The sequence below is a fragment of the Exophiala mesophila genome, assembly GCF_000836275.1.
Source record: "Exophiala mesophila strain CBS 40295 unplaced genomic scaffold supercont1.3, whole genome shotgun sequence".
Taxonomy (NCBI): Eukaryota; Fungi; Ascomycota; class Eurotiomycetes; order Chaetothyriales; family Herpotrichiellaceae; genus Exophiala; species Exophiala mesophila.
Window position 1 is genome coordinate 3,245,701 of NW_015622506.1, and position 26,864 is coordinate 3,272,564.

Genomic DNA, 26,864 nt, shown 5'->3' on the forward strand with positions numbered 1-26,864 from the left:
TCGAAAATGTTTCTCGCCGTCATCGATACTACAACTTCTACCACCACCATAGTCACTATTCTTGCTTGTCTTGTTGCATATTGGCTAGGGGTTCGGTCAATCTTTCTCAGCAATTGTTGACAGTCTCTCTTATGGGTTGACAAAGGAAAACTTTAAACTTTCAGAATCCCCAGCTCACCTGGTCAAAATATTGCGCGGACTCCATCGACTAAATCTGGTCTGCGCTAGGTACCTCGACGGGATATGCTCGCCCGCCCTAGCAGACATGGACGATGCATATTCTGCATATTTCGAACTGCCACCGCTGGACCGATACGGCGGTCAAAGATAGGCTCGAACGAACGAAACTTCCACTTGAGGTCCATCTCCCGACGCCCTTTAGATCGAAAACAATCAAACAATGAACGGCCGCTCGACAGACCGCGAGAGCGAAGATTTATCCCGGAGACTGTGGTAGAAACCCGAATCTTGAAAGTCAGCCTTCCCGCTCTCAAAACTCGACTCGAATCTACAAAAGCGACCGACGACGGGGATGAATCTCAGTTGACAGCGCTGGATCCTACCGGGGAAAATTGGGATGGTTTCGTGCAGTATATTACAGAACTTGTGACAAACCCAGAGGGCTCTCGGACACAAAGGCAAAAGACCCTCCTGACCGCTATTGGAAATGCTGGTTCGGCAAATTCGTGGCAGAATCAGCTTTCCCGTGTTCTACACTTTAGCTTCATTGACTATGTCGTTGACTCGAAGTCTGGGACAAACGGAACAGTGGCCGACCTGCGATACCCTACAGAATGGTATGCCAGCGCGAGAGCGGCACAGCGGGAGATACATCTACACGTCGGTCCGACGAACTCGGGCAAAACATACAATGCATTGAAGAGGCTAGAGGAAAAGGGAAGTGGGTTTTACGCTGGACCACTTCGACTTTTAGCGCACGAGGTATACTCACGCTTCAAGGCCAAGGAGATCCCCTGCGATCTTGTCACTGGCGATGACATTCGCCTGGATGACAATCTTGATGTGGCTTTGACAGCGTCGACGGTAGAAATGGTGGACACGGCCAAGCCGGTGGAGGTTGCGGTGATTGATGAGGTACAAATGATGGAGAATGATGAGCGTGGATGGGCGTGGACTCGAGCTTTCCTCGGAGCCAATGCGCGAGAAGTCCATCTCTGTGGGGAACCGAGAGTTGTACCACTGATCAAAGAACTGACAGCATCCATGGGGGACTCACTACACATCCACCGGTACGATCGTTTGAATCCACTCAAGGTGATGAATCACAGCTTGAAGGGAGATTTGAAGAATTTGAAGAAAGGGGACTGCGTTGTGTCCTTCTCCATCCTCAACATTCATGCACTCAAGAAAGAAATCGAACTGGACACGGGGAAGCGTTGCGCAATTGTGTACGGTAGTTTGCCCCCAGAAACGCGAGCACAGCAAGCGGCATTGTTCAATGACCCCGAGAATGACTATGACTTTTTGGTGGCCAGTGACGCGATTGGCATGGGATTGAACCTGAGTGTGAAGCGAATCATCTTCCACAGCGTTGTCAAGTACAACGGGTATCAGATGGAGCGTTTGTCGATCCCTCAACTGAAACAGATTGCTGGGCGAGCGGGGCGATACCGCAGTGCGCATCAAGCCACGAGCAAGTCAGGGACGACCGAAGTCAAGTCCGAAAGCAGCGCCGGTTTGGTGACAACGCTCAACGAGGCGGATCTGCCTTATGTGCAGGAAGCTCTAAATGAAAACGCGTCGCCAATCCGAAGGGCGGGGATTCTCCCACCTGGAGAATTCTTGGTAGAAGTCGCCTCTAGGCTTCCTAAAGGGGTCCCATTCGAGTACATCTTAAAGCGTGTTTGCATCGCTGCGGAGATGCATCCACGATTCAAAGTGTGCGACATTCGAGAACAGAGTGAATTAGGTCGGACAATTGAGGAGGTGCGAGGCTTGAGTATCCCACAGAGGCTGGTCTTCACGGCCGCTCCAGCGTCCGCTACCAGTGGTCATCTCCACAAAGTGTTGAAGGCGCTGGCACAGATTGTGGCGGATCGACGAGAGGTGACGGTAGCCGACGTGCCAGAGATCCGACTAGAAGTCCTTGAGATTCCAATGTCGGGAGATCGCAAGTATCTTGAACTGCTGGAGGATCTACACAAGTCATTGATCTTGTACCTTTGGCTCAGCTACCGGTTCCTCAACAACTTTAAAGACCAGGACATGGCGACATATGCCAAAGACCTGGCGGAGACGAAGATTAACACATGTCTAATGGAATTCTCGGCCAATCCAGCGCTCAGGAAGAAAGTGCTGGCGCAAAAGAAACAGGTCATCTCAGGCACATCCACACTCATCCAAGTGCCAGAAGGGACTACAGAACTCAGCCTAGCAGAGAACTCGGAATCTGCGCTACCTGTCGGTTGGACACAGGGGTCATTGGACGGTAGTATTTCGACTGGTGAAGTTGCCAACAACGCCGCGGCGGCGAATGCGTAGAAAGCATGCCGTTGATATAGAAAGGTATGGATGTGTACGATATTGGTTGTGATAACATTAAAATGTGTTCATGGATAGGGAAGACTTGCATGTATATATTGCATAGATGGCTAAGGGTTCTCTCTCTCCTGGTGCCTATACGAAACTAAGGTAGGTATTTATCCCCTGTACCAATAATTAGGTAGGTACCTTAGGTAGGTAGGTATGCCTATCCTAGGTACCTAGGTACCCAAAAGTGACAAGTTTCATACCCCCAGGGCCAAAGTGAGAGAGTGAAAGGGTCCTTAGGGGCGGTGCCCAAGAGCCGCCTCGGCCGTCTTTGGTGCAAAAGGCGGGGAGGGGAGATGATATGCAGGCAGCAGTCGCATGAAAGACAAGACCGCCACTACCTTGGGATAGCGGCCAAATCCACCGAACCAATCACACGATACAATACGACCTTCTGTGACTTTGATTGGCTCTTGTCTATAATGTAAGGAAGGTGCTACCAAGATACGTGTTCTTCCATTCTTTTGTACCATTCCTAGGCATCTAAGTAGGTAACTAACAAGCAGTCGAACAATCTAATACCCCTAAAGAACGAGTACCGATGCTTGATACATGCCAAAAAATCAGGATGAATAGTGTGGGAAATGTCATGAGCTTTTGGCCAGTTGTACATTCATCGCTGAGTAACCACTTTATTGGTGCCACCAGCCTCAGGGTTGGCAGCAGCATATTCTCTCGCAAGTTGATCCTCAGTCTTTTTGTTTCCATGTGAGATCATTCGGTTCAATAGACTGCCAGGTCGGCCTGTGTCGTAGCCTTCTTTCTCGGCTTCGTCGGCTTCTTTGTTGACGTATTCTTGGGTTTCTTCATCGCCGGAGTCGTCGTGGTCATCGAAGTTGGCTAGAAGGAGGGAGGGAGGGTTAGTTATGGTGTATAAGAGGGCAATGGGGGAGGGTTTGATTTCTTACTGTCCTCATTCTTGTGACTGAAACGACGCTTGATCTTTGCTCGTACGCTATCCATAGTGGAAGTCGAGTAGTGATGTGATATAAGGTGATGTGATGTACTAGTATTGATCTTTTTTGGTGTCCAAGAATAATTGATTTGATGGATGATCTGTTGACAGACACACGCCAGGAGAGAGAAAGGAGAAATAAAAGAAGGTCCAGCTGAGGGCAACAAGTCCTCAAATATACTTACAGTTACAGCTACGACAGCTCAGAGGGAGAGGCAGGGCGGGGATGGAGGGGTTTTGGGATTCCCACCTTGTTACCCACCTGTCACCCATCCGAGCCTCAGGACAGTTACGTGGACGATGATGATGTTATGCTGTTTCTGTTACCTGCGCCGCTGGGCTGGGTCAAGGACCGATTCGCCGCTCTGAACCACCAATTCAGAGACCGGCTGAAGGAAGATCTGGACCCTGCCGAGACTCAGATGGACCACATCTTGTCCACATACAGTAGGTTCTGACTAGGTCTGCTTGTGGTTACTGTGTTAGCTGTCGTGCCGTCTTTCTAGATTGCCATCCAGACCATCCAGAAGGTCGAACTATGTATGGAGATCGGCAATGAGTAACACAAGGACAGTTGTTTTTAGTCTCTAAGATGGGAACGGGTTCTTAGACTCCGAGAGAGCATCAAGATGGGGTTATCACTACCGAGCCAGTCCTGGACATGGACATTCTTTGACAGTCCCCTCTTGTAGTTGACGCTAACGAGAGGAATTGTAACAAAGTCCAGTCTAAGGAAGTAGTGATATCGGTTTAGGTGTAATAATAGGCACCATGCACACCCATACACGCCATACTATGGGCGCTACTTTAACCCCAAGTACCTAATCCATGCCTAAGCGAACCCTCGGCCCTCAACCAGACAAGCCCGGGGCGCCTATCATCCTCTCACAGACCCTCCAACCCCTCATCCCTCCAATCAAAACCCTCCAACTCCAACCCCAGACTCCTTCTGCCTGATTCGTGAATTTGCCTGCGCTTTGATTGATTTCAACTCCAACTCCAACCCATTTTTTTACATGACGCCGATCGCAACTCGTCGCCCACCTGCCCGTCAATCACTCGCAGGTCCAACGGCCGACATCGACATAGGCCATGGACGACTTCACATCCCTCGAACTCCTCTCCCTCGTCTCCAAGGTCACGTCCGAACTGCAGAATCATCTGGGCATTAGCGACAAAACCCTCGCCGAGTTCGTCATCGATCAACATGAGAAATCCAATGGAAATCTTGCAGACTTCAAAAAGGCTCTGGCGGCCATGGGTGCCGAGTTCCCTAACAGTCTCGTCGAGAGTATTGACCGTTTAATCCTCACATTACACCCAAAGCACAAGGCGACAAAAAGTGCCAAACAGAATGGAAACCCCGAGGCCGACCTCGATGAATTAGACGCAATTGGGAAGAAGGCGAGGGTTTTCAAAGGCCTTGCCGTCGCGGATCGTGAACCTGCCTGGGATGATTATGAGGATGACATGGTCGGCCAGAAAGCCATTGAAGAGACAGCACCTCCGGGTGTTGAGGAAGACGATACGTTTGCTCTCCTCGAAGGACTCGCTGCTAAACCCACCAATGGGACCAACCACTCAAGTCAACGGAGTAGGAAAAGAAGTCGAAGTCCGGACCGAGATGAATATTCGAGAGACCGACGTCCGCGACAAAAATACTGGTCCCGCAGTCCCAGTCCAGCAGAAGGCAAGCGGTCGCGGCGGCGTGATGACGACTATGACCGAGACTACGACCGCAGTACTGATCGCCGACGTAATGGGCACAAAGATCGGCATGATGATAGCAGAAATGGACATCACAAGAGCAGGCGGCGACACCGCGACGATGAGGAAGACGACGACGACGACTTTCGAAAACCTCCTCGCCGAGAAATTGACGAGATCCCTACTCTCTACAAAGTCTACGATGCCACTATCAACGGCATCAAGGATTTTGGTGCCTTTGCAAATCTTCAGAACGTCAAGGGCAATCCAAGTGGTCTGATCCATGTTTCTGCAATCCAGGATGGCGCAAGAGTTAATCATCCTTCCGATCTCCTTTCTCGTGGTCAAGAGGTCAAAGTCAAGGTTATCAAGATGGAGAACAACAAACTGAGTTTGTCCATGAAGGAGGTGGACCAAATTTCGGGCCAAGATCTGGTTCCTTCACGTCGTATCGCCTCTGGAGCCAACATGGAACGCTTGGACGGCCTCCCATCAAATGACCGCTACGGAAATCTAGGATCGACAGTTCCTGTCATTGAGGATGACTACAATGCCAGGTCACACAAATCCCGCAAACGAATGACATCCCCAGAACGATGGGAGATCAAACAACTGATTGCGTCTGGCGCCATCTCCGCACAAGACTATCCCGACATTGACGAAGAGTATAATGCAACTCTCAACGGAGAAGGTCAGATGGAGGAAGAGGAGGACATTGACATTGAAGTCAAAGAAGAAGAACCTCCTTTCCTTGCCGGACAGACCAAACAATCTCTTGAACTGTCCCCGATTCGCGTTGTCAAAGCCCCAGAGGGATCACTGAACCGAGCCGCCCAAGCAGGAACAAATCTTGCCAAGGAACGACGAGAGTTGAAGCAACAGGAGGCCGCCGACCGTGCGGCTGAGGAAGCTTCCAAGGTCGATCTCAATGCCCAATGGCAAGACCCTATGATCAACCCTGAGCACCGCAAGTTTGCATCCGACTTGCGCCAGACACAGCAACAGTCTTCCAAGGCAACAGAAGCTGTTCCAGAATGGAAGCGCATTACTCAAAACAAGGACCAATCTTTTGGCAGGAGAACAAACATGACTATCAAGCAACAGCGCGAGTCCCTTCCCGTGTACAAATTCCGCAAGCAGTTACTTGACGCCGTGGCAAACAACCAACTACTCATCGTGGTGGGCGATACAGGATCGGGCAAGACTACTCAGGTGACTCAATATCTTGCTGAGGCTGGCTATGGCAACCATGGCATCATTGGTTGCACTCAGCCTCGTCGTGTCGCAGCAATGTCGGTCGCCAAGCGTGTGTCGGAAGAGGTTGGATGTGAGCTTGGAAAGGAAGTGGGATACACCATCCGTTTCGAAGATCGAACATCACCCGAAACAAAGATCAAATACATGACGGACGGCATGCTTCAGCGAGAGATTCTTCTGGATCCAGACGTCAAGAGATATTCGGTCATCATGTTGGATGAAGCGCACGAGCGGACCATTGCCACCGATGTTCTCTTTGGTCTCCTCAAGAAAACCGTCAAACGACGTCCGGATCTCAAAGTTATCGTCACTTCAGCAACTCTAGACGCTGACAAGTTTTCCGAATACTTCAACCAATGTCCCATCTTTTCCATCCCTGGAAGAACCTTCCCCGTGGAGATCATGTATTCCAGAGAGCCTGAAGAGGATTATCTCGATGCGGCGTTGACTACGGTCATGCAAATCCATCTCACCGAACCTGCTGGCGATATATTGCTCTTTTTAACGGGCCAAGAAGAAATTGATACCAGCTGTGAAGTTCTCTACGAACGGATGAAGGCTCTAGGACCTTCGGTGCCCGACTTACTCATCCTTCCCGTCTACTCGGCCCTGCCTAGTGAGATGCAAAGTCGTATCTTCGACCCTGCGCCAGAAGGGAGTCGCAAGGTCGTCATCGCCACCAATATCGCCGAGACATCCATCACCATCGATCACATCTATTATGTCATTGACCCTGGCTTCGTCAAGCAAAACGCCTACGACCCCAAACTCGGCATGGACTCTCTAGTGGTAACACCCATCTCCCAAGCCCAAGCCAAACAACGAGCCGGTCGCGCCGGTCGAACAGGTCCTGGTAAATGTTTCCGCCTATACACCGAAGCGGCCTACCAATCCGAAATGCTGCCCACGACCATCCCGGAAATCCAACGCCAGAACCTCGCCTACACAATCCTCATGCTCAAAGCCATGGGCATCAACGACCTCCTGCACTTTGATTTCATGGACCCACCCCCCACCAACACCATGCTGACCGCCCTCGAAGAACTCTACGCCCTTTCCGCCCTCGACGACGAAGGTCTCCTCACTCGCCTCGGTCGCAAAATGGCCGATTTCCCCATGGACCCCGCCTTAGCGAAAGCCCTAATCGCCAGCGAAAACATCGGCTGCAGTGAAGAAATGCTCACTATTGTCGCCATGCTGTCCGTGCAAACGGTATTCTACCGGCCCCGCGAAAAGCAACAACAAGCCGACCAGAAAAAGGCCAAATTCCACGACCCACACGGCGACCACTTGACGTTACTCAACGTCTACAACGCATGGAAAACCTCCCGATTCTCCGATCCCTGGTGTTTTGAGAATTTCATTCAAAAACGCCAGATTGGACGTGCCAGAGATGTGCGACAGCAGCTCGTGTCGATTATGGAACGCTATAAACATCAAATTGTCTCGTGTGGACGAAATACACTTAAAGTGCGTCAGGCGCTGTGTTCGGGATTTTTCCGTAATTCGGCGAGAAAGGATCCCCAGGAGGGTTATAAGACGTTGATTGAGGGTACACCGGTGTATATGCATCCGAGTAGTGCGTTGTTTGGGAAACCGGCGGAACATGTTATTTTTCATACGTTGGTGCTGACGACCAAGGAGTATATGCATTGTGCGACGGTGATCGAACCAAAGGTATGTTATCCTCTATCTTGTCTTTGTTTCTTTTTGGAGAGATGAACACAATGAACTGACTTGGCTTTTATAGTGGCTCGTCGAAGCAGCACCGACATTCTTCAAAGTCGCACCGACCGATCGATTGAGTAAACGCAAAAAGGCCGAGAGAATTCAACCCCTACATAATAAATTCCAGGGTGAGGATGATTGGAGACTTAGTGCGCAAAAGAGACAAGGGAGAGGTGGTGGCGGTGGGACTTGGGGATAGTCAAACTGTGTCCATACATCTATGTGTATCGATCTATGTGACAATAAATATATCATGCCATGCCGTCGTTGTGGCGGTGTAGTAGAGATAGGATGCGAACTTGGAAGTAATCGTCTCGATGTATCCTTTCAGGGGAAAATGTCGTGTGTCTCGTCTAGATGTTCCTATCCTCCTCGATAACTGAATTTTATGATACCCGCCATCTATCATGTGACGATGGATCTTTCAACCACAGCCGTATCCGTAACTGGATCCTTGAGCTTGAAGATGTTCTTCAGTGGTTTCAACACAGGAGGAGCCTGAACGGCGTCTCTAGCATTGAGACCCCTGCCTCTGGCATTACGACCAATCATGGATCCCGTCGTGGTCGTATTTTTGTTCTTGTCCTTATCGCCAACATCACCGCTCGCCTCTTGAATTCGACGCTGTCGCTCTTCTTGGGCTCTTTTCCTGACCAAACTCTTCCATGGATCGGCCTGGTCCTCCAGTTCTCGACGTCTCATTTTCTTGCCTTTGGCACTTTTCCCGCCAGCACCACTTGCATCGACTCCCAGCCACAGTAGACTATCCTCCTCGCGCTGCTCGGCCATATCGGCTTCTTCGTCCTCGCGCTTGTCTTTCAGTCTCGCGTCGGTTTTGCGCCATTCTGAGATCATTCGGCCGAGCCGTTTGTTGTGTTTTGTCTGTGGTGTCTTGATGTTCACACCCGGGATCTTAGTCCCCGCTGTGTTGCGCTTAGTGATGGATGAGAGGGGTAGAGACTGGTCGACTCGTAGGGCAAAATCTGACAGGCGCTCTGATGGGAGGATGGTCAGAGGCTGTGATTTCGGAGGGCTTGAAGTAGAATCTTGGTTGGCGCTGGTGTCTACATCCCCTTGTTGCTGATTGTCGTCATCGTCCTCGACTTGTACTGCTTCTGGCTCTGACTGGCCATTGTGTTTGTCCTGGTTGATCTTCGCAGCGGATTTGTCAAGTCTCTTTTTCTTGTTGGCCTTGCTGTCACTTGTTCCATCGTCAAGTCCACTCTTTATCTTGCGACCCTGTTGCATTGCCATAAGTCGGGCAAATGCCTTGGGCGTGTCATCTGCAGGTGCACCACCTTTGCCGTGTTTCCGTCGTTTCTTGTTTGCGAATTTTTCTTTTCTGGCGGCATCATCGCTGAATATCGAGGCGGACTTTTGGTGGACTGTGAGGGTACGTGCGCGAGAGGTTGGAGGAAGATTGAAGCTGTGGGTGGTGGTTGTTAGTTAGAGTATTGTGGCATAATGGGTATAGGAATTGGATGATGCGAGGGAGTGATTGACTGGACTTGCAGTACGTACTCTGAATCGTCTTGGTCGCGCTTGCGCTTGTGCTTGTGAGGCATGTTTGACGTCTAGCAATTTGTGAGTTTGAATTGTAGTCGCACTTGATCAAGTATGGAATGTCTCGTCGTGTGGAAGATGTAAGAGAATCGCAGACGAAAAAAAGTTGACGAGGCTGAGATTTTGCGGGGAATCACCATGGTTTAGCCGATCCTTGCGTGGGCACATGTTGCTGTTTTCTTGGGTGGGACGGCGCCTTGATACTTCTTCTCTCCCGCGCTGTCGATAATGCATTCGCACCCTTACCTTGTTACTATATACGCTCGCCATTTTTGGTTGAGAATTGAGGTTTGGTTGGCGTCACTGCCTTTGCTCAATAACAAATTCCCACTCGTTCCTTCCTTAACATGTTACGCATGGTTCCTTCCCGATACAATCACTCGCCTACTGAAGCAGGAGCGAACATGAGTTCTGTCGTGCCTGCTAAAGTAGCCACCTGCAAGTAACCACAGTACAATTCGTGACTTCAACTTCGAAAAATAACAACAATTCCACGAGATGAGGAGAAATTTCATCCTGGTCATGATTATTCAAGCTTGATTCTGCATTATGCCGTAATTTTTTACCATTCTACTACTGTTGTAATTTGGTGTGCCCACTCACCAACAAGCGCCATGACGTGAACTGCATTCCATCGAGGTCCGTTCCCAAAGCAAACTCCACGATGTGACAGGGTTTTTGCCAAAGGCATCATCAACTGTGTCTCAGTGGCCTCTTGGTTGCACAGCGCTGTCTGAAATGCTGAAAATTCCAAAATGCCTAGCCTTTGCTGAACATGAGCCTCGATCTCTAGAGCAGACCACCACTGGTCCATCTTCAAGCCTTTTCTATGCAAGTCGCCCGAAACACGTTCTTCCATGATCTGCCGCGTGGATTCGTCGGCGCCTGAAGAATCTGACCGCATGTAGCCCAATCTACGGAACTCCATTCGTGCTTCGACAAGGGCCATCATATAAGCAATGTCGTGAAGGGGCTTTGAGTGGCCTAGCGATAGGTCAAATGCTCGACGAGCGGTAGACCCTGGGGGTAATGAACTCCCCAGATCACCTCTGTGCGTGCCATCGTTCATTTCAATCATCATTATTGCTTCTCGCAGACACGCATGGCCATAATCCAGGCAGGCCCATGCGATGTGACCTGCGACCGTGTACATTCCGGGCCCGATATACGGACGAATGTCAGTCGGAGGCTCGAATATCTTGAGAAACCGGTCGGGATCAAGCCATAGGCCGTAATCCAACCGTGGGCTGAAGCGACCAGAGTGAGTGCGACCAACTGATTGGCCAGGCCGCGCTATGTCGAGGAGCACTGTCGGCGACGTATGTGTTCCAGAACTTGAACTAGGATCCAGCGAAGTATGAGTATCCTTGGGACAATTCGGGACGGTCGACTGTGAACAGGGCCCCACTTCCACGCCTACTGCTTTGCCAGCCTCGACAATGGCGTGGTTCAAAGAGGTCTGGTCATTGTCTCGCTGAGCGAGCACAATTCGCTCCACAATCGCCGTCAAATTTTCATGTTTCTGTTTCAATTCCAATGCTTTGGCCGCCTGCCTGTGCCTAAACTTGCGCTGTGCAAGTTTGCCACTTTCCCGGCGTTGCTGGAGAGGATCAGGTTCAGCCTGGTGGAGTTTGAAAGGCTTCGGACTTATACGTAACATCAGCTCCGTATCATCCATGATCAAGGACGTCTCGGACTTTGGCTCTACACAATTTCCAAGCGACATGCACAATGTGATGGCCTGTATGACTGTGCAGTCACAGCATGGTGAGATAGTGTGTGAAGTAAGGTGGTGCTGTTCACCAGCGGGGCGGAGGACATACACTCGGAGCAACCATCCTCCCGATCACGTAATACATCAGTGCGTTGGCGGTGATGTCTCTTTGCCGACGGGACGTGTCCCGTGCACGATAGCCACAACCTCTGTGAGAGTGTTGCCACATTACTAAAAACTGCCATGATGGTTTAATCCGACTTATGCTCGGGAATCGGTGTCGTACTGTCAGATACAAGCGCCACTGCTCATATTGGACAGCATGAGTCGGATCTCAGTCCGCAGATATAAGTCGTCGAGGTCGGTCCCCGCCAGGTTTGTTTGATTTCATCCACCGCTCACCTTCGTTCAATATGACCATCAAGGACACGAAGTCTTCCATCGCGAAGCCCCGCTCGGTATTGATAACAGGCTGCTCAGACGGGGGACTGGGTGCCGCTCTCGCCATTGAATTACACAACGCCGGTCTACACGTCTACGCCACGGCCCGAAACCCATCTAAACTGACCCAGGTGCAAGCTCATGGGATTGAAACCTTTACGCTAGACGTAACGTCGCAAGACTCGATCGTTGCCGCCGTTGCTAGAGTTCCCTCGCTTGATATTTTGGTCAACAATGCCGGCGCCCTCTACAGCATGCCCTTTTCGGATATGTCAATCCCCCGAGCCAAGGAGCTCTTCGATCTGAATGTGTGGTCATACCTCGCCGTGACGCAAGCGTTCCTGCCAACATTGATCAAGTCCAAAGGAATTGTTGTCAATCAGACCTCGTCTGCAGGCTCCGAGGCGATTGCATTCCAGTCAGCATATAATGCGTCCAAGGCCGCCATGATTATGTTTTCGGACTGCATGAAGCTAGAGCTGGCACCCTTTGGGGTTAAAGTGGTCAATCTGAGAACGTCCAATGCGGCGTCGAACAACTACAACAACCAGGCTGGGAAAGCGGACATACAGTTACCAGACGGGTCAATATACCAGGTCGCAAAGGAGGCGGTGGAAAGGACAATGCGGGGAGATGGGTTTCCCATGGAGGTCACTGCAGAACAATGGGCTCGCCAGGTCGCGCAGGATCTCCTGAAGCACGATCCACCTCCATCGAACATCTGGCGAGGAACAAAGGCATGGGTGGGGTGGCTTTCCAGCCTTCGACCCTTTGGACTTCCGGAGGTGGTGTTGAAGAAGCTTGCAGGCTTAGATATCGTCGAGAAGGCCGTGCGTCAGTCTAAGAGAGCCTGATAACAAAACAACTTCCATCAATGTTCATTGGCGACTGTCTAACACAACATAGTATATACCTTGCCATGGAAAAAGATGGACACGATGGAGGAGAGGTAGATCTGGGGCATGATGGACGATGGGATTGCCGTTTTTAAGTAATCATGTAGCTGAAGAAATACAATAATCCATCTTTTCATGCGTCTCTTCCGAAACTCAGAAGAGGCGGACGCTCGCTCAACTCTGCGCTTCTGCCGCTACACTCATGATCCAGGCCACCACTTCGCCTGGGGAGGTGTGGTTCACGCCATGGTCGCATGCAACTTCGGTCACTTTGACCTTTGTTCCACTCACTCTCTCAATCATGTCGATTCCTTTTCGTTGGGCAGCCGGAGGGACGCAGAGATCAGCGGTACACAACAGATACGAGACCGGGACATCTCTGTAGCCCGCGTAGGTGAGGCTGTTGGTGAAGCTAACCCCAGAATGTTTTGCCAATTCCCGTATGAGCGGTTCAGACTCCTCGAGAGGCAGCGAACTCAGACAGATCTTTGCGCTGGCAGCCGGATCGGAATGCAGCATCCAGCCGTTTTCCTGCTCGTGTCAGTGACCACGACATTCAACACTTGACTGGGATAGAGGGTAGGCATTCTCAAGTCATAAATTACACATACATCAGTCTCCATTTGCGTTTGGCCCTCTGGCGGTACCTCCGCGAGCACGTCGAGCGCCGAGTGACCTATTTCGGGGACCAGGGCGGTCATATATCCCACTCTCACAATTCCACCTCTTTGACCCTTCCTCTGTCGGTCTGATATGCTTCGACCCTGGATGCTTTGACTGGTAGGCACGCCTCCGTAAGAGTGTGCTATCAATATGACATGTTTGCCTTGGTCCGCCAGCCGATCAACCTCTTGCGCTATGAAAGCGGCGTCGTCATACATGGTTGGCGGTCTCCCGTCTCTGCCTTGTCGAGGGCTCACGCCTACGGTTGGTAAGTGCAAGGCTCGGATTTCGATTTCTTGGCCAGTGACCCCATCCACGATGGAAGCGTAGGCATCCGGAGTGACAAAAGATCCTGTAATCAGAAGAATCGAGATTGGAACCATCTCCTCAAGCCTCATGGCGGTCATGTCTACCACCGTCGGCAAGTTTGCAGGTACTTTTGACCGTGCGGATAGCAAAAGCGACTGAACACGATTTCCATAAGTAGGTCAACACGAGACAGGGATACTCTATATACTAGGTCTTTGCTAGCCACTGACAGAGTCAGAGTATCTCGATCGAGAAGAACGTCGCCAGACCATTCATCTCTAAAGGAACCCAAACTACTCCTCGACTTTCTCGACCCATTACCAAGGGAAATCCACCCATGGCACGCTCTCTGGGATTCATCCAGACACCTCCTCGTGATTTCGGGATAGCCTTGCCCCGATCACGTAATATCACCTGATTCGCCGGAAGAAATTTAGGCCGTATTTCCCCATTCGCAGGGCTCGATCGAACAGTGATTCTTCTTTTCTGGCACGCTCTAAGTTCTAGACTGCGGCAGGGGCTGAAAATGACAGCCTCGAAAGTGGTCCAAAGCCTTGGAATGCATCCAAGATGTTGCGGCTCATGCTGCAGGGAAGTGCTGGTTGTTGAGGCAGGAGCCCACAGCTGGGATCTCTCTCTCTCTCTCTCTCTCTCTGTCGATATAAAGTTTCATCACACAAGCGAAGTTGAGCGACCACTAATCGATAGATCCCCAGGAGCGTCTCTTGTTATCGAAGTGGAGGATCCCCTCTATTCGGATGTCTGAACAAATCAGCAAACAACGGCGATGGAATCGTGTATCCTTGACATCCCGCCTCCTCCCCCATGGGGATGGCGAATGCGGAGTGTCTTCCAAGGTTCACCTTGTATCGACTACATAAAGAGAAAGACGGTTCAGCTTTCGGGAGACGCCCTGAATTTGCCCACTTCCCCATAGCTATACACAGAGAACGCCCTTTCTCCTACAGCTTCAAAACAAGCGGTGCGTCAATATGGCCAAACTCACATCCTACAATATCGCCATCGCTCTTGTCGTCACTCTCGGCGGCTTCAGCTTCGGCTTCGGCAGTTCTTCATTCATCACCAGCATCGGTCAGCCAGGATTTTATCTGTATTTCAATCTGGACCCGGCCAGTTCACGTACGTCCTCGTCCCTGCGCTCGTCATCGGTCGAGGTTCACGCGGCTAACCTGTGCATTTGTAAAGACACGGCCAGCATCATCACTGCCATCAATGCACTCTACTGCTTTGGAGCAGCCGTCGGCTCTATAGGTCAGAGCTGGTTTGCCGACAAATGGGGACGCAAGAAGGCGTTGCTTCTCGCGGGCGTTATCGCGCTCGTAGGTAACGCATTGGTGGCTGGATCAGTTGCCATTGGCATGATGATAGCATGCCGCATCATTCAAGGCTGTGGTCTGGGAGCACTCCTGGCCTTGGTGCCCATCTACCTTGCCGAAGTTGCTCCTCCACGTTCGAGGGGTCTTTTGACGGGACTTACCGTCTTATCATTTGGGTTCGGCTTTGTTGCGTGGGTATTCAAACCAGTTAATCGAACCGGTATTGACGCAGAACATGCAGGTGTGCCTGGATAGCAGTAGGCTGTTATCACGCAAAGAATCTCACCTTGAGCTGGCGTCTCCCACTTTCCCTTTCCTGCGTCCCGCAGCTGTTCCTGCTTCCCGGCTTGCTTTTTGTTCCTGGTAAGCCTTCCTCAAGAGAGTGGAGCTGCCGGGCGTCCCGTCACTAACTATCGATCTCGTAACAGAATCGCCGCGTTTTCTCATTTGGCGCAACGAGCTAGATGAGGCTTGGAGAATACTCAAACGACTGCACCACGACCCTGAGTGTTCGACAGATGAAGACGCTCGCACCGAGTTCACTCAAATTGTGAGACAGGTCGATGTCGAAAATGAAGAGAAGGCTACATTCATTCAAATGTTCAAAAAGCCATCGTGGAGACGCAGGTCTTTGTTGGTGCTCTTTCTCCTGTAAGAACACACACGCCCCTCATTGGAAGCCATCACTGACCTACCTTGACAGATTCGCTGTGCAGTCCACAGGAGTGAGTAGACGGAACTGATCAGATGCTGTTCCACGCTTAATCAATCATATAGGTTAACGGCGTCACCAATTACCTCCCTGTCATATTCGCTTCTCTCGGACTAGACACCGGCATGTCGCTAATACTTTATGGTAAGAGATAGGCGTGCAAAGTCTTCTCAAAATCGCGGACAGCTGACACCCACAGCCGTTCACACAACCTGTGGAACCATTTTCGTGGCACTTAGCCTCCTTGTGGTGGATAAATTTGGTCGTCGAACCCTGTTCAGTGAGTGACAGTCTTCGGAAATGATGGAACGGCACTGACACGTTTCATGACAGTCATCGGCTTTGCCTCTCTTGCGTGTATTGGCCTTGGTGAAGCTCTTCTCCAATGGAAGTACGTCGGCACAGACGACAAAGCTGGGAATGCGGCCTGTGTCCTCTTCATATTTCTCTTCATCGCATTCTACCAGGTGCGCGTCGCAAATCTTCCTCGTGCGAACATCCACTAACCAGTCCCTAAGTGTGTTGATGCTCCATCTGTTATCTGGGCGGCCGAAATTTTTCCCACCAGTCTCAGAGCCAAAGGGGTCAGTCTTGCAGTGTTTGCGTTTTTCGCCGGCACAATCACGTTTGGTGTCCCCGCTGCGGTGGCATTCCAAAGCATGTAAGTGCAGCTGCCGTAATGGATTTCGTCAGCTGATCAAGCCGGCAGTGGCTGGCGTATGTACCTCATCTATGCCGGGCTCTCAGTTGTTTCTCTTGTCCTGACCATCTTCTACATTCCCGAGACCAAACTCATCCCTATGGAGGAGATTGGGGCTCTGTTTGGAGATCATGTCGTAACCCACATGACTGCCAATGGACAAGCTCTAGTTGAGGAGGAGAAGGCCGGAGAGACACATCTCGAAATGGCGAAGCCTGCGGCAAGTTAAGGCTTGAATAGAGTGGTTGAATAGGCGTGAAGGATATTTGCCAAAAATCAGTGAAATGTAGCCTCACTGATCGAAATGCATGATCAACTTCGACGTACTGCTCTAAACGAGCTGACTCTGAATGCTGGAATCAAAGGTGCCTAATTTCGGGGTTACGAACTTGCGATTCAGCAATATACGGTATTGGTGTTGGCACCCAGTGGACCGTTGATGAAAAATGTCTCAGCTTACAAATGAGGAGCCTCACCGAGACCGAGGGTCAGTAAAGGAGCCAAAGTACTTACAGCCATCCCATTAGAGAGAGCGATGCTTCAAACTCGTTGATACCAATCACAATCTACGGCCAAGATCTTCGCAGGGCATGTCGCCTCACTCGCTATCACAGAAGAGCACAAATTTGGCGAGGTTCCAAGCCCATGGAATGGTCTCGATTATCTGAGAACCAGGATGAAATCAAACTCAGCTCCATCGTCGCCCATGATAAAGACAACCCTGTCGTTCAACTTGAGGTTGTCCACCACTCGTGCCCAAGATACGAAGCCTATCAAGAGAAAGCTTGCCCCTAGAAAGTTATAACCTCCAAGACAGCCCCCGTCGACTTGGCAAAAGGTTGAGTTTATCATTATTCGTCGTATAAAGGGATCTAGACGTTAGCAAGCGCCCGTACATTGAAATAATTGACAAAGTAAACGTATATCTTTTCCAATCTACGCCACGCTTCGATGTCGCAATCAGACCCCGCGAAGGTGACAGTTTCGGCACGCTGCCAGCACTTGATGTCGCCATCAAACCCTCTAAAGGCGACACCACCGGCGAACCTGTCATCGGATAATCCTCCAAACGAGACAAGGATTGCAGTTGATAAGACTATTTAACCTCCCGTATGCGGGGTGGTAATGGAAAATATGTGTACCGACCAATTTTGGACAAGATGTCGCATCCTCAAGAGAAAGAAAAGGCTCTCAAGACCTTTGTCGTTGGCGAAAGCGGCCTCGATGCGCCTCTTGGCCTGAGTACGCAGGAAACAAATGGTCAGGGAGTCGAAGAACCGAAGCGGACTTGGAGATCATACATCTGGTCATGTAAGCCTCATCCTGGAAACCCCTACACCCACGAAATCACTGGCTGATCCATCACAATAGCGCTCGATGTCTCCAAGGAAGAAGCCCGCTTCTTAACCAAGCTTGATTTGACCTTGATTTCCGCCTCAGCGCTTGGAGTTATGTGTCGTTACCTTGATCAAGTCAACATCACCAATGCTTTCAGTATGTCATTCTACCACATTCGCAGGGCTCTTCTAAGGCATATATACAGACAGTGGTATGAAGGAGGATCTAGAGCTATACGGTCGCGAGCTCAACTACGCAAACGCTATTTGGAGTGCAGCATACGTCTTTGGTCAAATTCCTTCAAACTTGCTACTTACCAGAGTAAGCCCATCGCTCTTTTCTCTGAGGGACCTAGTATGTTGACGCGGTTCAAGGTTAATGCCCCTCTTTACATCGCCTTTATCGAGCTGTCGTGGACAATCTTCACCTTTGCCACAGCTGGTGTTCAGAACGTTAATCAGCTCTACGTTTTCCGATTCTTGTACGTCTTTTACATGTCCACATCTTTCGTCGTCTCTAATTTGATAACAGTGTTGGTCTATTTGAGGCCGGCCACTTCCCAGCGGTCATGTACGTATGCTCGAGCTACTACAAACCCCACGAGCTGGCCCGACGGAACACATTGATCCAAATCTCGACTGGTATCGGACCTCTCTTTTCCGGTTTCCTGATGGCAGCAGTATTTGCTGGCCTCGATGGAGTGCACGGTCTTGCTGGGTGGCGATGGATGTTCATGTGGGTTGTCATTCTTGATCTCACAAGCCATAAACTTACGCTAACACCAACAGAATTTGCGGCTGCATCTCCTTCCCTTGTGCTGTCTGGACTGCTTTTGCCATTCCTCAACTTCCTGCTCGAGCGAAACCCAACTGGTTAGTATATCACTTCTTCCTACTCTAGCAAAAGCTGATTTCCGGACAGGATTTTCACACAGGCTGAAATCGACCTAGCCAGGGCGAGAATGCCCAGTGAACATAAGCTTCTGACTGGTCTATTCAAGTGGAAAGACATCAAGAGATGGCACACGACTTGGCATGCTTTCCTCTGTAAGCACAATAGTAGTCCCACATCTACTCTGCTAATGGTTGTCGAACAGTTCCATTACTCTTTGCATTCATGGCCCAATTTGGCCAGTCCGGACAGTCAAGTAAGATAGCTACTGAGCAATTTCTTCGGCTTCGGGGACTGACCTATACAGTGATTTTCTGGGTCAAAAGCTATAACGTCAAAGGACAGCCACTTGTCTTTTCCGTCCCAGAGATCAACATCATCCCCCTTGGCGTAAGTCGTACTGATCTGTCGACCGCCAGAACTTAACTAATTTGGAATAGATCAATGTGATCACAATTGTTTGCACACTGGTCAACGCGTGGATATCAGACAGCTTGCCTGGCTCTCTCCGGTGGCCTGGAATCTTTTTTGCCTGCATCATGGCCATCATCTTTCCCACCGCCCTTGCTGCGACGCCGGTTCATCCTCCAAATAGAGGATCGCGCTGGGCACTCTATTGTAAGCCTGCTTCGCACATGCAAATCGACAAAATATATTGACCTGACCATTTTGATAGATCTCACTTCTCTAGCTGGAACAGCCGCAGGTATTACTTGGACTTGGGTGAATGAAGTGAATAGACACGATCAGGAAAAACGAGCATATGTTTCTGCCCTGGTTCGTGCTGACATTTTGCTGGGAATAAAGCCATCTAGCTAACCTGCCTCTACAGATGAATGCCTTTGCCTACATTTTCACTGCTTGGGTCCCGATTTTCACCTTTCCGGCCAACAAGCAACCATATATCGTTGCTGGTAATTATGTCACTGCAGGATTCGGAGCGGCAGCTGCGTTGATTGTTCTCCTTATGCGTCACCTTCATAACCAAGACCTGAAGAGGCAGAAGGACCAAGGGCAAGCTCCGAGGTCGGTCGATTCGAGCGACTCATTCGCATAATGCCCCATGATGTGACGGCTTAGGAAGGGAAGATCTCACGATGAGCACAGCATGTACCTCACATATCTGATACTGTTTAGGTCATCGAGAACAACCAAGCTTGTAAACTCATGGCTACTCTATCAGTTCTCGTAGAGAGAAAGTCCCAGATCTTCTCTGGGATCAACTGTCCTGCCTTTACCATCTGCAACGCCCATACCAGACAGGATTTGCATATCTTCCTCAGACAACTTCTTCACGTCGAGGTTGGACTTGATGCGGGCTGTTGAAGGCACCGGCGTTAGCAATATAACGAAGCCAAGGCCTTTAGTCATTGAAAGATTGTTCGCTCACATTCTGTTTGACTTTTACCCAGAGGTACAGTCCCTCTCTGTACCGCCCAGCTCTGCAGTAGCTGGCCCACATCCATTCCATTCTTCTCCGCCAGCTGCTTCACCACTGGGTCTTTGAGCAACGTCGCTCCGTCTTCCTTCTGTCCGGCAAAAGGAGAATAACATGTCGCAAGGATATCATGTTCTTTCATGAAATCGATTAATTCATTATTGGGCAGCCATGGGTGGACTTCGACCTGGTTGCAGGATATAGGCACGTCAGTTGCATAGGGAAGGATATCTTTCAAATCAGCGATAGAGAAATTAGATACCCCAACAGCTCTTGTCTTGCCAGTGCCGACGAGAGCTTTGAGTGCTAGCCAGGTAGGGACAAAACTCCCTTCATGGCCTGGATCCTGTCAGCGATCAACTCAACGATTCCATATGATGCAACATACCAGCCTTTTGGGCAATATTCGCCGAAGTATGCTCCCAATCAATGACTCGTTTCCCTGTCTTAGGATCCTCCAGAATGCCCTTTTCTTCGTTCGACCCATTGGCTTTAGCATTTTTCAGCGCGTCATGCGATATCGGTTTAAATGCAAATGGCCAATGAGCGAGGAATAGATCAATGTAATCAAGTCCCATATTTCGTAAGCATTGGTCTAGACACAGCTCCACATATTCTGGAGCTGCGAAATGAGGCCAGAACTTTGTGGTGATGAAGATCTCGGAGCGGGGGATTCCAGATTCGCGAATGGCTTCGCCGATTTGTTCATCGACCTTTGCAGGGATAAGTAAGTGGAACTGGTCGATGTGTAGCGTATGAGTGTGAATGGGGGGAAGTCATACCCCATACATCCACGCACAGTCGAGGTGGCGATAGCCAGCTTTGAGAGCAGCTAGGGTGGCGTCTTTACACCAGCTTTTGGAGCCTGTGTCAGGGGTGAGTTTGATGGCTGATAGTGTGTTTTGATGGGATTAGTCAGTCACCTGATGCCCATGTTCCATATCCCACTGATGGGATTAGAATGGTGTTGCCTTCAGCAACTTTCAGTGGGAAATGGCTGGGGAGAGACATCGCAGCTCGAGTAGACAGTTTGGGGCTCCAATCACGTAACGATGTGTCACTGTGGGCGCGGTAGAAAGGGTCGGATTGGAATCTTTACAGTAATATTATGGTCGAGAACTAGGTAATAGAGGCCCGACGTAGAAATTGGGACGACGCAAGAAGACTACTGACTTAAAGTTGGGAGAGGATTGTTGAGCGGTCGCTCATAATTACTAATTCAGGCGTTTGTGTCGACCTGCTATTGGATACAGTGGATTGTGGCTCACTAAATCACAAAGCAAGCCAAACAAGCACCGATAAGCTCCCGGGTCGTTTAGTAGTCGCAAATCATACAAGAAGCTACCTTCGAGAAGACGGGGATCTCTCTTTTTGTTCATGTGTGGGAGAGAAGTTGAGAGGGTGTATAGCAGCACATGATGAAGTACTCCCCCAATGCTTGAGTCGGGTGAAATATTCCTCCACTCCCAAAACAGAATTTTCTCTCGATTGGCTACTAATTTTACTCACCACCTCCTAATATCATAATACTCGCCATAGGCCACCGTTTTGGGACTTCTATGTAAATGATTAGTCTTTGTGTGTCACTCGTGACGTGATGTTCCAACAGGCCAGGCTGAGTAATGCCGAAACTTCACCGTCTGTTATGTCGACATCTTCAGAACGTTCTTCCTGACTGGCTAAACATTGACGCCAGACCATTAATGGCTCAAACTGCCATCTCGACGCCATCATGTTCATCCCAGTATCAGTAATGTGCCTGAGTTGTCTTGAAATACAAAAGGTAGGTTGCTGGCCTTGGGTCACTCGAATCCCCCTCTAGTCACCATCGGCTCTATATCGTTGAGTCTGCTTAATCCCCCAAGATGATCGCTTCCAACCCACAACCTTTCTACACCCTTGCAGAAGGAACTCCTTTACCACGCAATGATACTTCAGTTCAAGTACGCAACAAGAATGGCGGCGGCTTGGTTCTACTTCAAGATACTCAGTTAATTGAGACGCTCGCTCATTTCTCCAGAGAAAGGATCCCTGAGCGAGTAGTCCACGCCAAAGCCGCAGGTGCTCGCGGCTACTTCGAAGTCACACATGACATCTCTGATATTACCGATGCCGACTTTCTAAACGGCATTGGAAAACGCTCCGAACTCCTCACAAGAATCTCGACCGTCGGAGCAGAGTCTGGATCTGCCGATACTGTTCGAGATGTCCATGGCTGGGCTATCAAGATAAAAACCAATGAGGGTAATAACGACTGGGTGTTCAACAACCAACCAGTCTTTTTCATTCGAGATCCGATCAAGTTTCCCTCGGTGAATCGCTCTCATAAACGCCATCCTGCCACCCATTCCACTGACGCAGATATGTTTTGGGACTTTCATGTCAATGCCCCCGAATCAGCCCATCTACTCATGTTTCTCTTCGGCGACCGCGGTACCCCAGCATCACTCAGAAATATCAACGGATACTCCGGCCACACTTACAAGTGGACCAAGAAAGACGGTAGTTTCCACTACGTCAAGATCCACATTCATGCAGACGCCGGCATCAAAACCATCACCGACGAAGAATCAATCCGTCTCGCTGGCGAAAGCCCCGATTATCTCACCCTCGATCTCTACAACGCCATCGAATCCGGCAATTTCCCCTCCTATACCGTGTCAATCCAAACCATACACCCTAAAGACATCGCCTCGTGTCCCGTCAATATCTTCGACATGACCAAAATCTGGCCCCACAGTCTCTACCCTTTACGACCTGTTGGAAAGATGGTTTTCGACACGAACCCAAGAAATTACTTTGCTGAAATCGAACAAGCCGCCTTCTCCCCCTCTACTATGGTGCCTGGAATCGAGGCTTCTGCTGACCCTATGCTTCAAGCCCGAATGTTCGCCTACCCCGATGCTCAGAGATATCGACTCGGAGTCAATTATCAACAACTTCCGACCAATGCCGCCAAATCACCGATATATATCCCTACAGAACGGGATGGTGCATTTACATATGGTTTGAACTATGGCGACGATCCAAATTATCTCAACACTGCTATCGAACCTATTTCATTTCATGACACGTCTGCATCGCAATACAAACCGACTGAGGAGTCATTACATGGACCGATTGTATTCACAAGTGAAGTCACAGACGAGGATTTCAAACAACCGAGGGCGTTGTGGAATGACGTGCTCAGCAAAGATGAACAGGATCGATTCATTCATAACATCTCGAGGAATATCGCTGGTGTCAAGAGAGATTGGCTTAGGGAGAAGGTATATGGTATGTATTACTTTTCTTGATGATGCAATTCCTTCCAAAAGGCAAATCCAAAGTCAATGATTGCTAACGTATACATATTTGCTTAGAATTATTCCGCAAAGTCGACAAGTCTCTGGGCGATAGAATCGAGGAGGCCGTTCGTGCTTTGCTGGAAGAGACAAAAGCATAAGATGTGAGTCTAGTGTAGAACTGATCTGTAGTGATACATATACTCAATATGGAGGAAGATATAATCACCAAAAACACAGCATGATATATCAAAGGAGGAATTGGGGTGGGGAGATCGATTTCTATGATCCTGTCCACCACAGACAAGACGCGCTTCGAGCAGCGAGAGATGAATATTCACGAGGTCCATAAGTTCATTGATTGTGTTGATACATATAAAACGAGTGGCCTGGTACCTGACGAGCTATCTATTATGACGCTACGCTAGGCAATCGTGTGATGTTATATGATATAATCCGACATGACAGGATAGGTTATCCACTCACTTGTTGAAGCGAGTACTACTCACTCCACTTCTCTTCAACAAGGCTGAGCCCCCTACTCTGATGACGAAATCAACCACACCTCCATCCATCCCAAGTTTGATTCATCCACCTCATTTCAGTTCAGCATTTCCTTCATGTGGGGACATTTCGCACGCCGGTTTTCTACAGCGAGTTTGATGATCGATAGCGGACCTTCGACTTCATCTGTGCTTGTTCTTGTTAACAATAATGATGACGACTTTGGTTGTGTCGTGAGTCGTGGGGTTACTATGGCTTGGACCGTCTCCATGGTGGATCGGCCGTCGGTGTCAAAGACTTTGGCGATATTGGAATATCGTAGAGATCCCCTTTTGGGTGTTCTTTTTGTTGTTCTTGTAGACGATGCAGTGTAGGCTCGTGCACGTGCAGGTGAAGGAAATGAAATAATGGTATTAGTGGTGGTGGTTGGTTTGGGGTCAGTGTTGGCGGCAGCGGGAGCGGATCTTGTCTGTCTAGTAGTAGGTGTGATTAATCGACGGTTGGTGGCCTTGCGAGGTGTTGGCTTGTTGCTCTTCCGAGCTGATGTTGGTCGATATTTAGATTTGGATTTCGCTGTCTGTGATGGAGTATCCTGATCTGCTGCTTCGACGTCGATGTCGTTATCTTCATCTTTTGGACGTGATGGATACGCGATTAGTGGAGAGCTTGGGGGATCTTTCTGAGGCTCCTTTTCCCCATCATCTCCCAGGTCGTCCTCCAGGGCCGTCGTGTCTTGTTCGTCCTGAGCTTTCCACTCTGGATCGTCTTTCTCGTGTACCGGTGACGAGTCCGCAGGTGTGTCTTCTTTTAGGTCTGGATCGATCATGGTTGTATCCTCGTCCTCATCTAAGATAAATTCTTTCCTTGGTAATGATGGTCGCCGCTGTTCTGGTTTTTTTGTTGGTGTTGGTGGGACGTTGTGTCTGTTCCTCTCAGAATCCTCATCTGATTCATACATCTCATATGGTCTCGCCTTTATCCATGCCCTTTCGCCGTCATCTTCTTCCTGCTTACTTTGAATTGGTTGATCATGGTCATTTTCATCTTCGGAAACTGTCTCGTCTTGTTCATCGTTCGTCTGTGGATCGGATTGATTATCTTCATTCTCGGAACCAGATCCGTGCACACTGAACGGTGCTTCTGCCTGCAACGCATGGTATTTGCCAGCTTTGTTCCCACGAGGTTTGGGTGCACTTGACACGCGTTGAGGAAGAATCGAGTCGTCAGCGCTATCGTGTCTGGAACGCTGTTCCAACCGTTCACTCGTCCTTCTACCGCCCTTGCTGGGAACGTGGCGAATTGCAGAATCCGAGACAGACCTCCCGCCCGTGGTGACACCAGGCCCACTGACCGGTGCTAGGTTAGAATCTGATTTTGAGGCTTGCATAGCTGAGCTTGCTCGAGACCGTGCATTTGGTACAGATTTTGAGGATGGCGGGTTTTGGACAGATGGAGAAAGACGATGCTGAGCCTTCAATTTCCCGGCTGCTGACTTTGGGGTTCGTGTTGAGCCGTTCAGTGAGTTTCTTGGGCGTCTTGGTTCCGGGCGAGAACCTACGTCGATAGGCTCAGGTACTTGCAAGCTTGACTCAAAAAGTGCTGAAAGGCCAGAAGGACTAGAGTCGGGTCGCCGCACTAGGGCAAGATGTGCAGTCGCACTGGGTTCAGTAGGTCGCGGTCCCGTGGCAGAGATGCGACGTTTAGCATGTTGGCCAAGCGAAGATTCAACCTCCTCCTCCTCCTCCTCCTCCTTCTTCTTATTCTTCTTATTCTTCTTCTTCTTCTCCATTTGACTATGGTCAACCCAGCATCTGCCCTGAGAGTCGAACAAAAAAGCGGGAGAAGTTTTCGGATCGTTTTTGAATGAAATGTCGGTATTGAACAATTCTCGCACATATCGCAACTTGAGCGATCCATCGGATTCATAAGGGTTGAATTTTTTGAGCCAGCCGATCCAATAATTGACCGCATCGATGGCCTTTTGCCGATCATACTCGAACCATTCGCTATGCTGGGTTTCACAGTTACTGTCCCAACATTTTTCTCTCAGGCGCCGAAATTCACGCAAGTCCTCTTTGACGAGATCTTCGATTTGCATGATCCACTGTGTCTTTTCGCTTGTCCACAGCTTCTCATCGCTTGTCCGCGGTCTCTTCTCGCTTGTGTTACCTCGGAAACACATGGGCAAACAATCTTGCAATTGTATCTCACGTGTTTCCGGGTCATTCGATTTACCAATTTTGATATATCGGGAGTACTCCGGGGGGGAATCAGGTAAAGCTGAAATGATGTATATGTACTCCCCATTGGTGTTCTTCTTCAGTTCTGTCGCAGAAGGCTCCTTGTTGTATCTCGTTACAGTTATATGAAGACGGTCCTTGGTACCAGGCTGATAGATTCTGAATGTCGCATCATTATCTCTGCTTTGCATCGCGGGTGGCAGCTGCGAGACTCTCCTCCGGCGAGAGCTCTTGAAAAGAGGATGCTCCTTTGATAAGAACTCTGTGTCATCTGCTCCATCCTCTTGGTCGTCCTCTTCGTTATCTTCTTCGATATCCTCTTCGCTGTCCTCTTCGATATCAGCTTCGTTGTCTGGTTGATCTTGTGGTAGATCCCGGCTCTTTTTGCCCGGAGAGAGTACAAATAAGATGGTGTTCAAGAATGCTGTTAAGATCGTGGTCAGGATTCCGTAGAAAAACGGGAGCCATTGAAGCTTTCCTCGTCTTTGAATCAAGTAGTTCCTTAGTTCTTCAACAAGCTCTGCATTGTATCCTTTGGATGTATGCTTGTGGCAAATGTGTAGATACACGTACTGCCGGAGTATTGGTAGAAATGATGCATGGTCTGGAGGTGTATCGAGAGCGGTCTGTCGCAAAC

At 49.7% G+C, this 26,864-nt stretch overlaps 11 protein-coding genes across 12 annotated transcripts; 6 read left to right on the top strand and 5 right to left on the bottom strand.

The window, feature by feature from the left end:
* The first annotated feature begins 55 nt into the window (after positions 1 to 55).
* On the top strand, positions 56 to 2,692 carry PV10_04719 (uncharacterized protein). The gene has a single exon (XM_016369294.1). It carries the CDS (start codon positions 244 to 246, stop codon positions 2,500 to 2,502), a length of 2,259 nt encoding a protein of 752 aa, XP_016225082.1. The 5' UTR covers positions 56 to 243; the 3' UTR covers positions 2,503 to 2,692.
* A 211-nt stretch (positions 2,693 to 2,903) lies between these two features.
* Positions 2,904 to 3,753, bottom strand: PV10_04720 (uncharacterized protein). Its single transcript, XM_016369295.1, has 2 exons — positions 3,459 to 3,753; positions 2,904 to 3,390 (listed from the first exon to the last, which is right to left on the bottom strand). Exons 1-2 carry the CDS (start codon positions 3,511 to 3,513, stop codon positions 3,164 to 3,166), a joined length of 282 nt encoding a protein of 93 aa, XP_016225083.1. The 5' UTR covers positions 3,514 to 3,753; the 3' UTR covers positions 2,904 to 3,163.
* Positions 3,754 to 4,532: 779 nt separating this feature from the next.
* On the top strand, positions 4,533 to 8,493 carry PV10_04721 (uncharacterized protein). Its single transcript, XM_016369296.1, has 2 exons — positions 4,533 to 8,146; positions 8,220 to 8,493. Exons 1-2 carry the CDS (start codon positions 4,598 to 4,600, stop codon positions 8,394 to 8,396), a joined length of 3,726 nt encoding a protein of 1,241 aa, XP_016225084.1. The 5' UTR covers positions 4,533 to 4,597; the 3' UTR covers positions 8,397 to 8,493.
* A 109-nt stretch (positions 8,494 to 8,602) lies between these two features.
* Positions 8,603 to 9,762, bottom strand: PV10_04722 (uncharacterized protein; the record flags this gene model as incomplete). The annotated part of the gene is made up of 2 exons (XM_016369297.1): positions 8,603 to 9,623; positions 9,719 to 9,762. The coding sequence occupies 2 exons, from the start codon at positions 9,760 to 9,762 to the stop codon at positions 8,603 to 8,605; spliced, it is 1,065 nt and encodes a 354-aa protein (XP_016225085.1).
* A 560-nt stretch (positions 9,763 to 10,322) lies between these two features.
* PV10_04723 (uncharacterized protein) lies at positions 10,323 to 11,498 on the bottom strand (the record flags this gene model as incomplete). The annotated part of the gene is made up of 1 exon (XM_016369298.1): positions 10,323 to 11,498. The coding sequence occupies exon 1, from the start codon at positions 11,484 to 11,486 to the stop codon at positions 10,323 to 10,325; it is 1,164 nt and encodes a 387-aa protein (XP_016225086.1). The 5' UTR covers positions 11,487 to 11,498.
* A 389-nt stretch (positions 11,499 to 11,887) lies between these two features.
* PV10_04724 (uncharacterized protein) lies at positions 11,888 to 12,821 on the top strand (the record flags this gene model as incomplete). The annotated part of the gene is made up of 1 exon (XM_016369299.1): positions 11,888 to 12,821. One exon carries the CDS (start codon positions 11,888 to 11,890, stop codon positions 12,767 to 12,769), a length of 882 nt encoding a protein of 293 aa, XP_016225087.1. The 3' UTR covers positions 12,770 to 12,821.
* Positions 12,822 to 12,985: 164 nt separating this feature from the next.
* PV10_04725 (uncharacterized protein) lies at positions 12,986 to 13,872 on the bottom strand (the record flags this gene model as incomplete). Its single annotated transcript, XM_016369300.1, has 2 exons — positions 12,986 to 13,342; positions 13,423 to 13,872. 2 exons carry the CDS (start codon positions 13,870 to 13,872, stop codon positions 12,986 to 12,988), a joined length of 807 nt encoding a protein of 268 aa, XP_016225088.1.
* A 759-nt stretch (positions 13,873 to 14,631) lies between these two features.
* On the top strand, positions 14,632 to 16,834 carry PV10_04726 (uncharacterized protein). Its single transcript, XM_016369301.1, has 10 exons — positions 14,632 to 14,923; positions 14,990 to 15,311; positions 15,362 to 15,483; positions 15,549 to 15,771; positions 15,824 to 15,845; positions 15,898 to 15,976; positions 16,032 to 16,112; positions 16,166 to 16,299; positions 16,351 to 16,493; positions 16,542 to 16,834. Exons 1-10 carry the CDS (start codon positions 14,776 to 14,778, stop codon positions 16,759 to 16,761), a joined length of 1,494 nt encoding a protein of 497 aa, XP_016225089.1. The 5' UTR covers positions 14,632 to 14,775; the 3' UTR covers positions 16,762 to 16,834.
* Positions 16,835 to 17,692: 858 nt separating this feature from the next.
* PV10_04727 (uncharacterized protein) lies at positions 17,693 to 19,588 on the top strand (the record flags this gene model as incomplete). Its single annotated transcript, XM_016369302.1, has 11 exons — positions 17,693 to 17,843; positions 17,904 to 18,026; positions 18,076 to 18,191; positions 18,245 to 18,351; positions 18,402 to 18,605; positions 18,659 to 18,742; positions 18,792 to 18,916; positions 18,967 to 19,017; positions 19,069 to 19,151; positions 19,202 to 19,379; positions 19,438 to 19,588. The coding sequence occupies 11 exons, from the start codon at positions 17,693 to 17,695 to the stop codon at positions 19,578 to 19,580; spliced, it is 1,365 nt and encodes a 454-aa protein (XP_016225090.1). The 3' UTR covers positions 19,581 to 19,588.
* Positions 19,589 to 19,804: 216 nt separating this feature from the next.
* PV10_04728 lies at positions 19,805 to 21,333 on the bottom strand. 2 transcript variants are annotated; one of them, XM_016369303.1, is made up of 5 exons: positions 21,123 to 21,333; positions 20,982 to 21,064; positions 20,588 to 20,912; positions 20,152 to 20,538; positions 19,805 to 20,080 (listed from the first exon to the last, which is right to left on the bottom strand). In XM_016369303.1, exons 1-5 carry the CDS (start codon positions 21,208 to 21,210, stop codon positions 19,941 to 19,943), a joined length of 1,023 nt encoding a protein of 340 aa, XP_016225091.1. In that variant the 5' UTR covers positions 21,211 to 21,333; the 3' UTR covers positions 19,805 to 19,940. The 2 variants fall into 2 exon arrangements, with proteins under 2 accessions (XP_016225091.1, XP_016225092.1); XM_016369304.1 differs by having other exon boundaries at positions 20,588 to 21,064.
* A 731-nt stretch (positions 21,334 to 22,064) lies between these two features.
* On the top strand, positions 22,065 to 23,748 carry PV10_04729 (uncharacterized protein; the record flags this gene model as incomplete). Its single annotated transcript, XM_016369305.1, has 2 exons — positions 22,065 to 23,475; positions 23,562 to 23,748. The coding sequence occupies 2 exons, from the start codon at positions 22,065 to 22,067 to the stop codon at positions 23,642 to 23,644; spliced, it is 1,494 nt and encodes a 497-aa protein (XP_016225093.1). The 3' UTR covers positions 23,645 to 23,748.
* Positions 23,749 to 26,864: the final 3,116 nt, after the last annotated feature.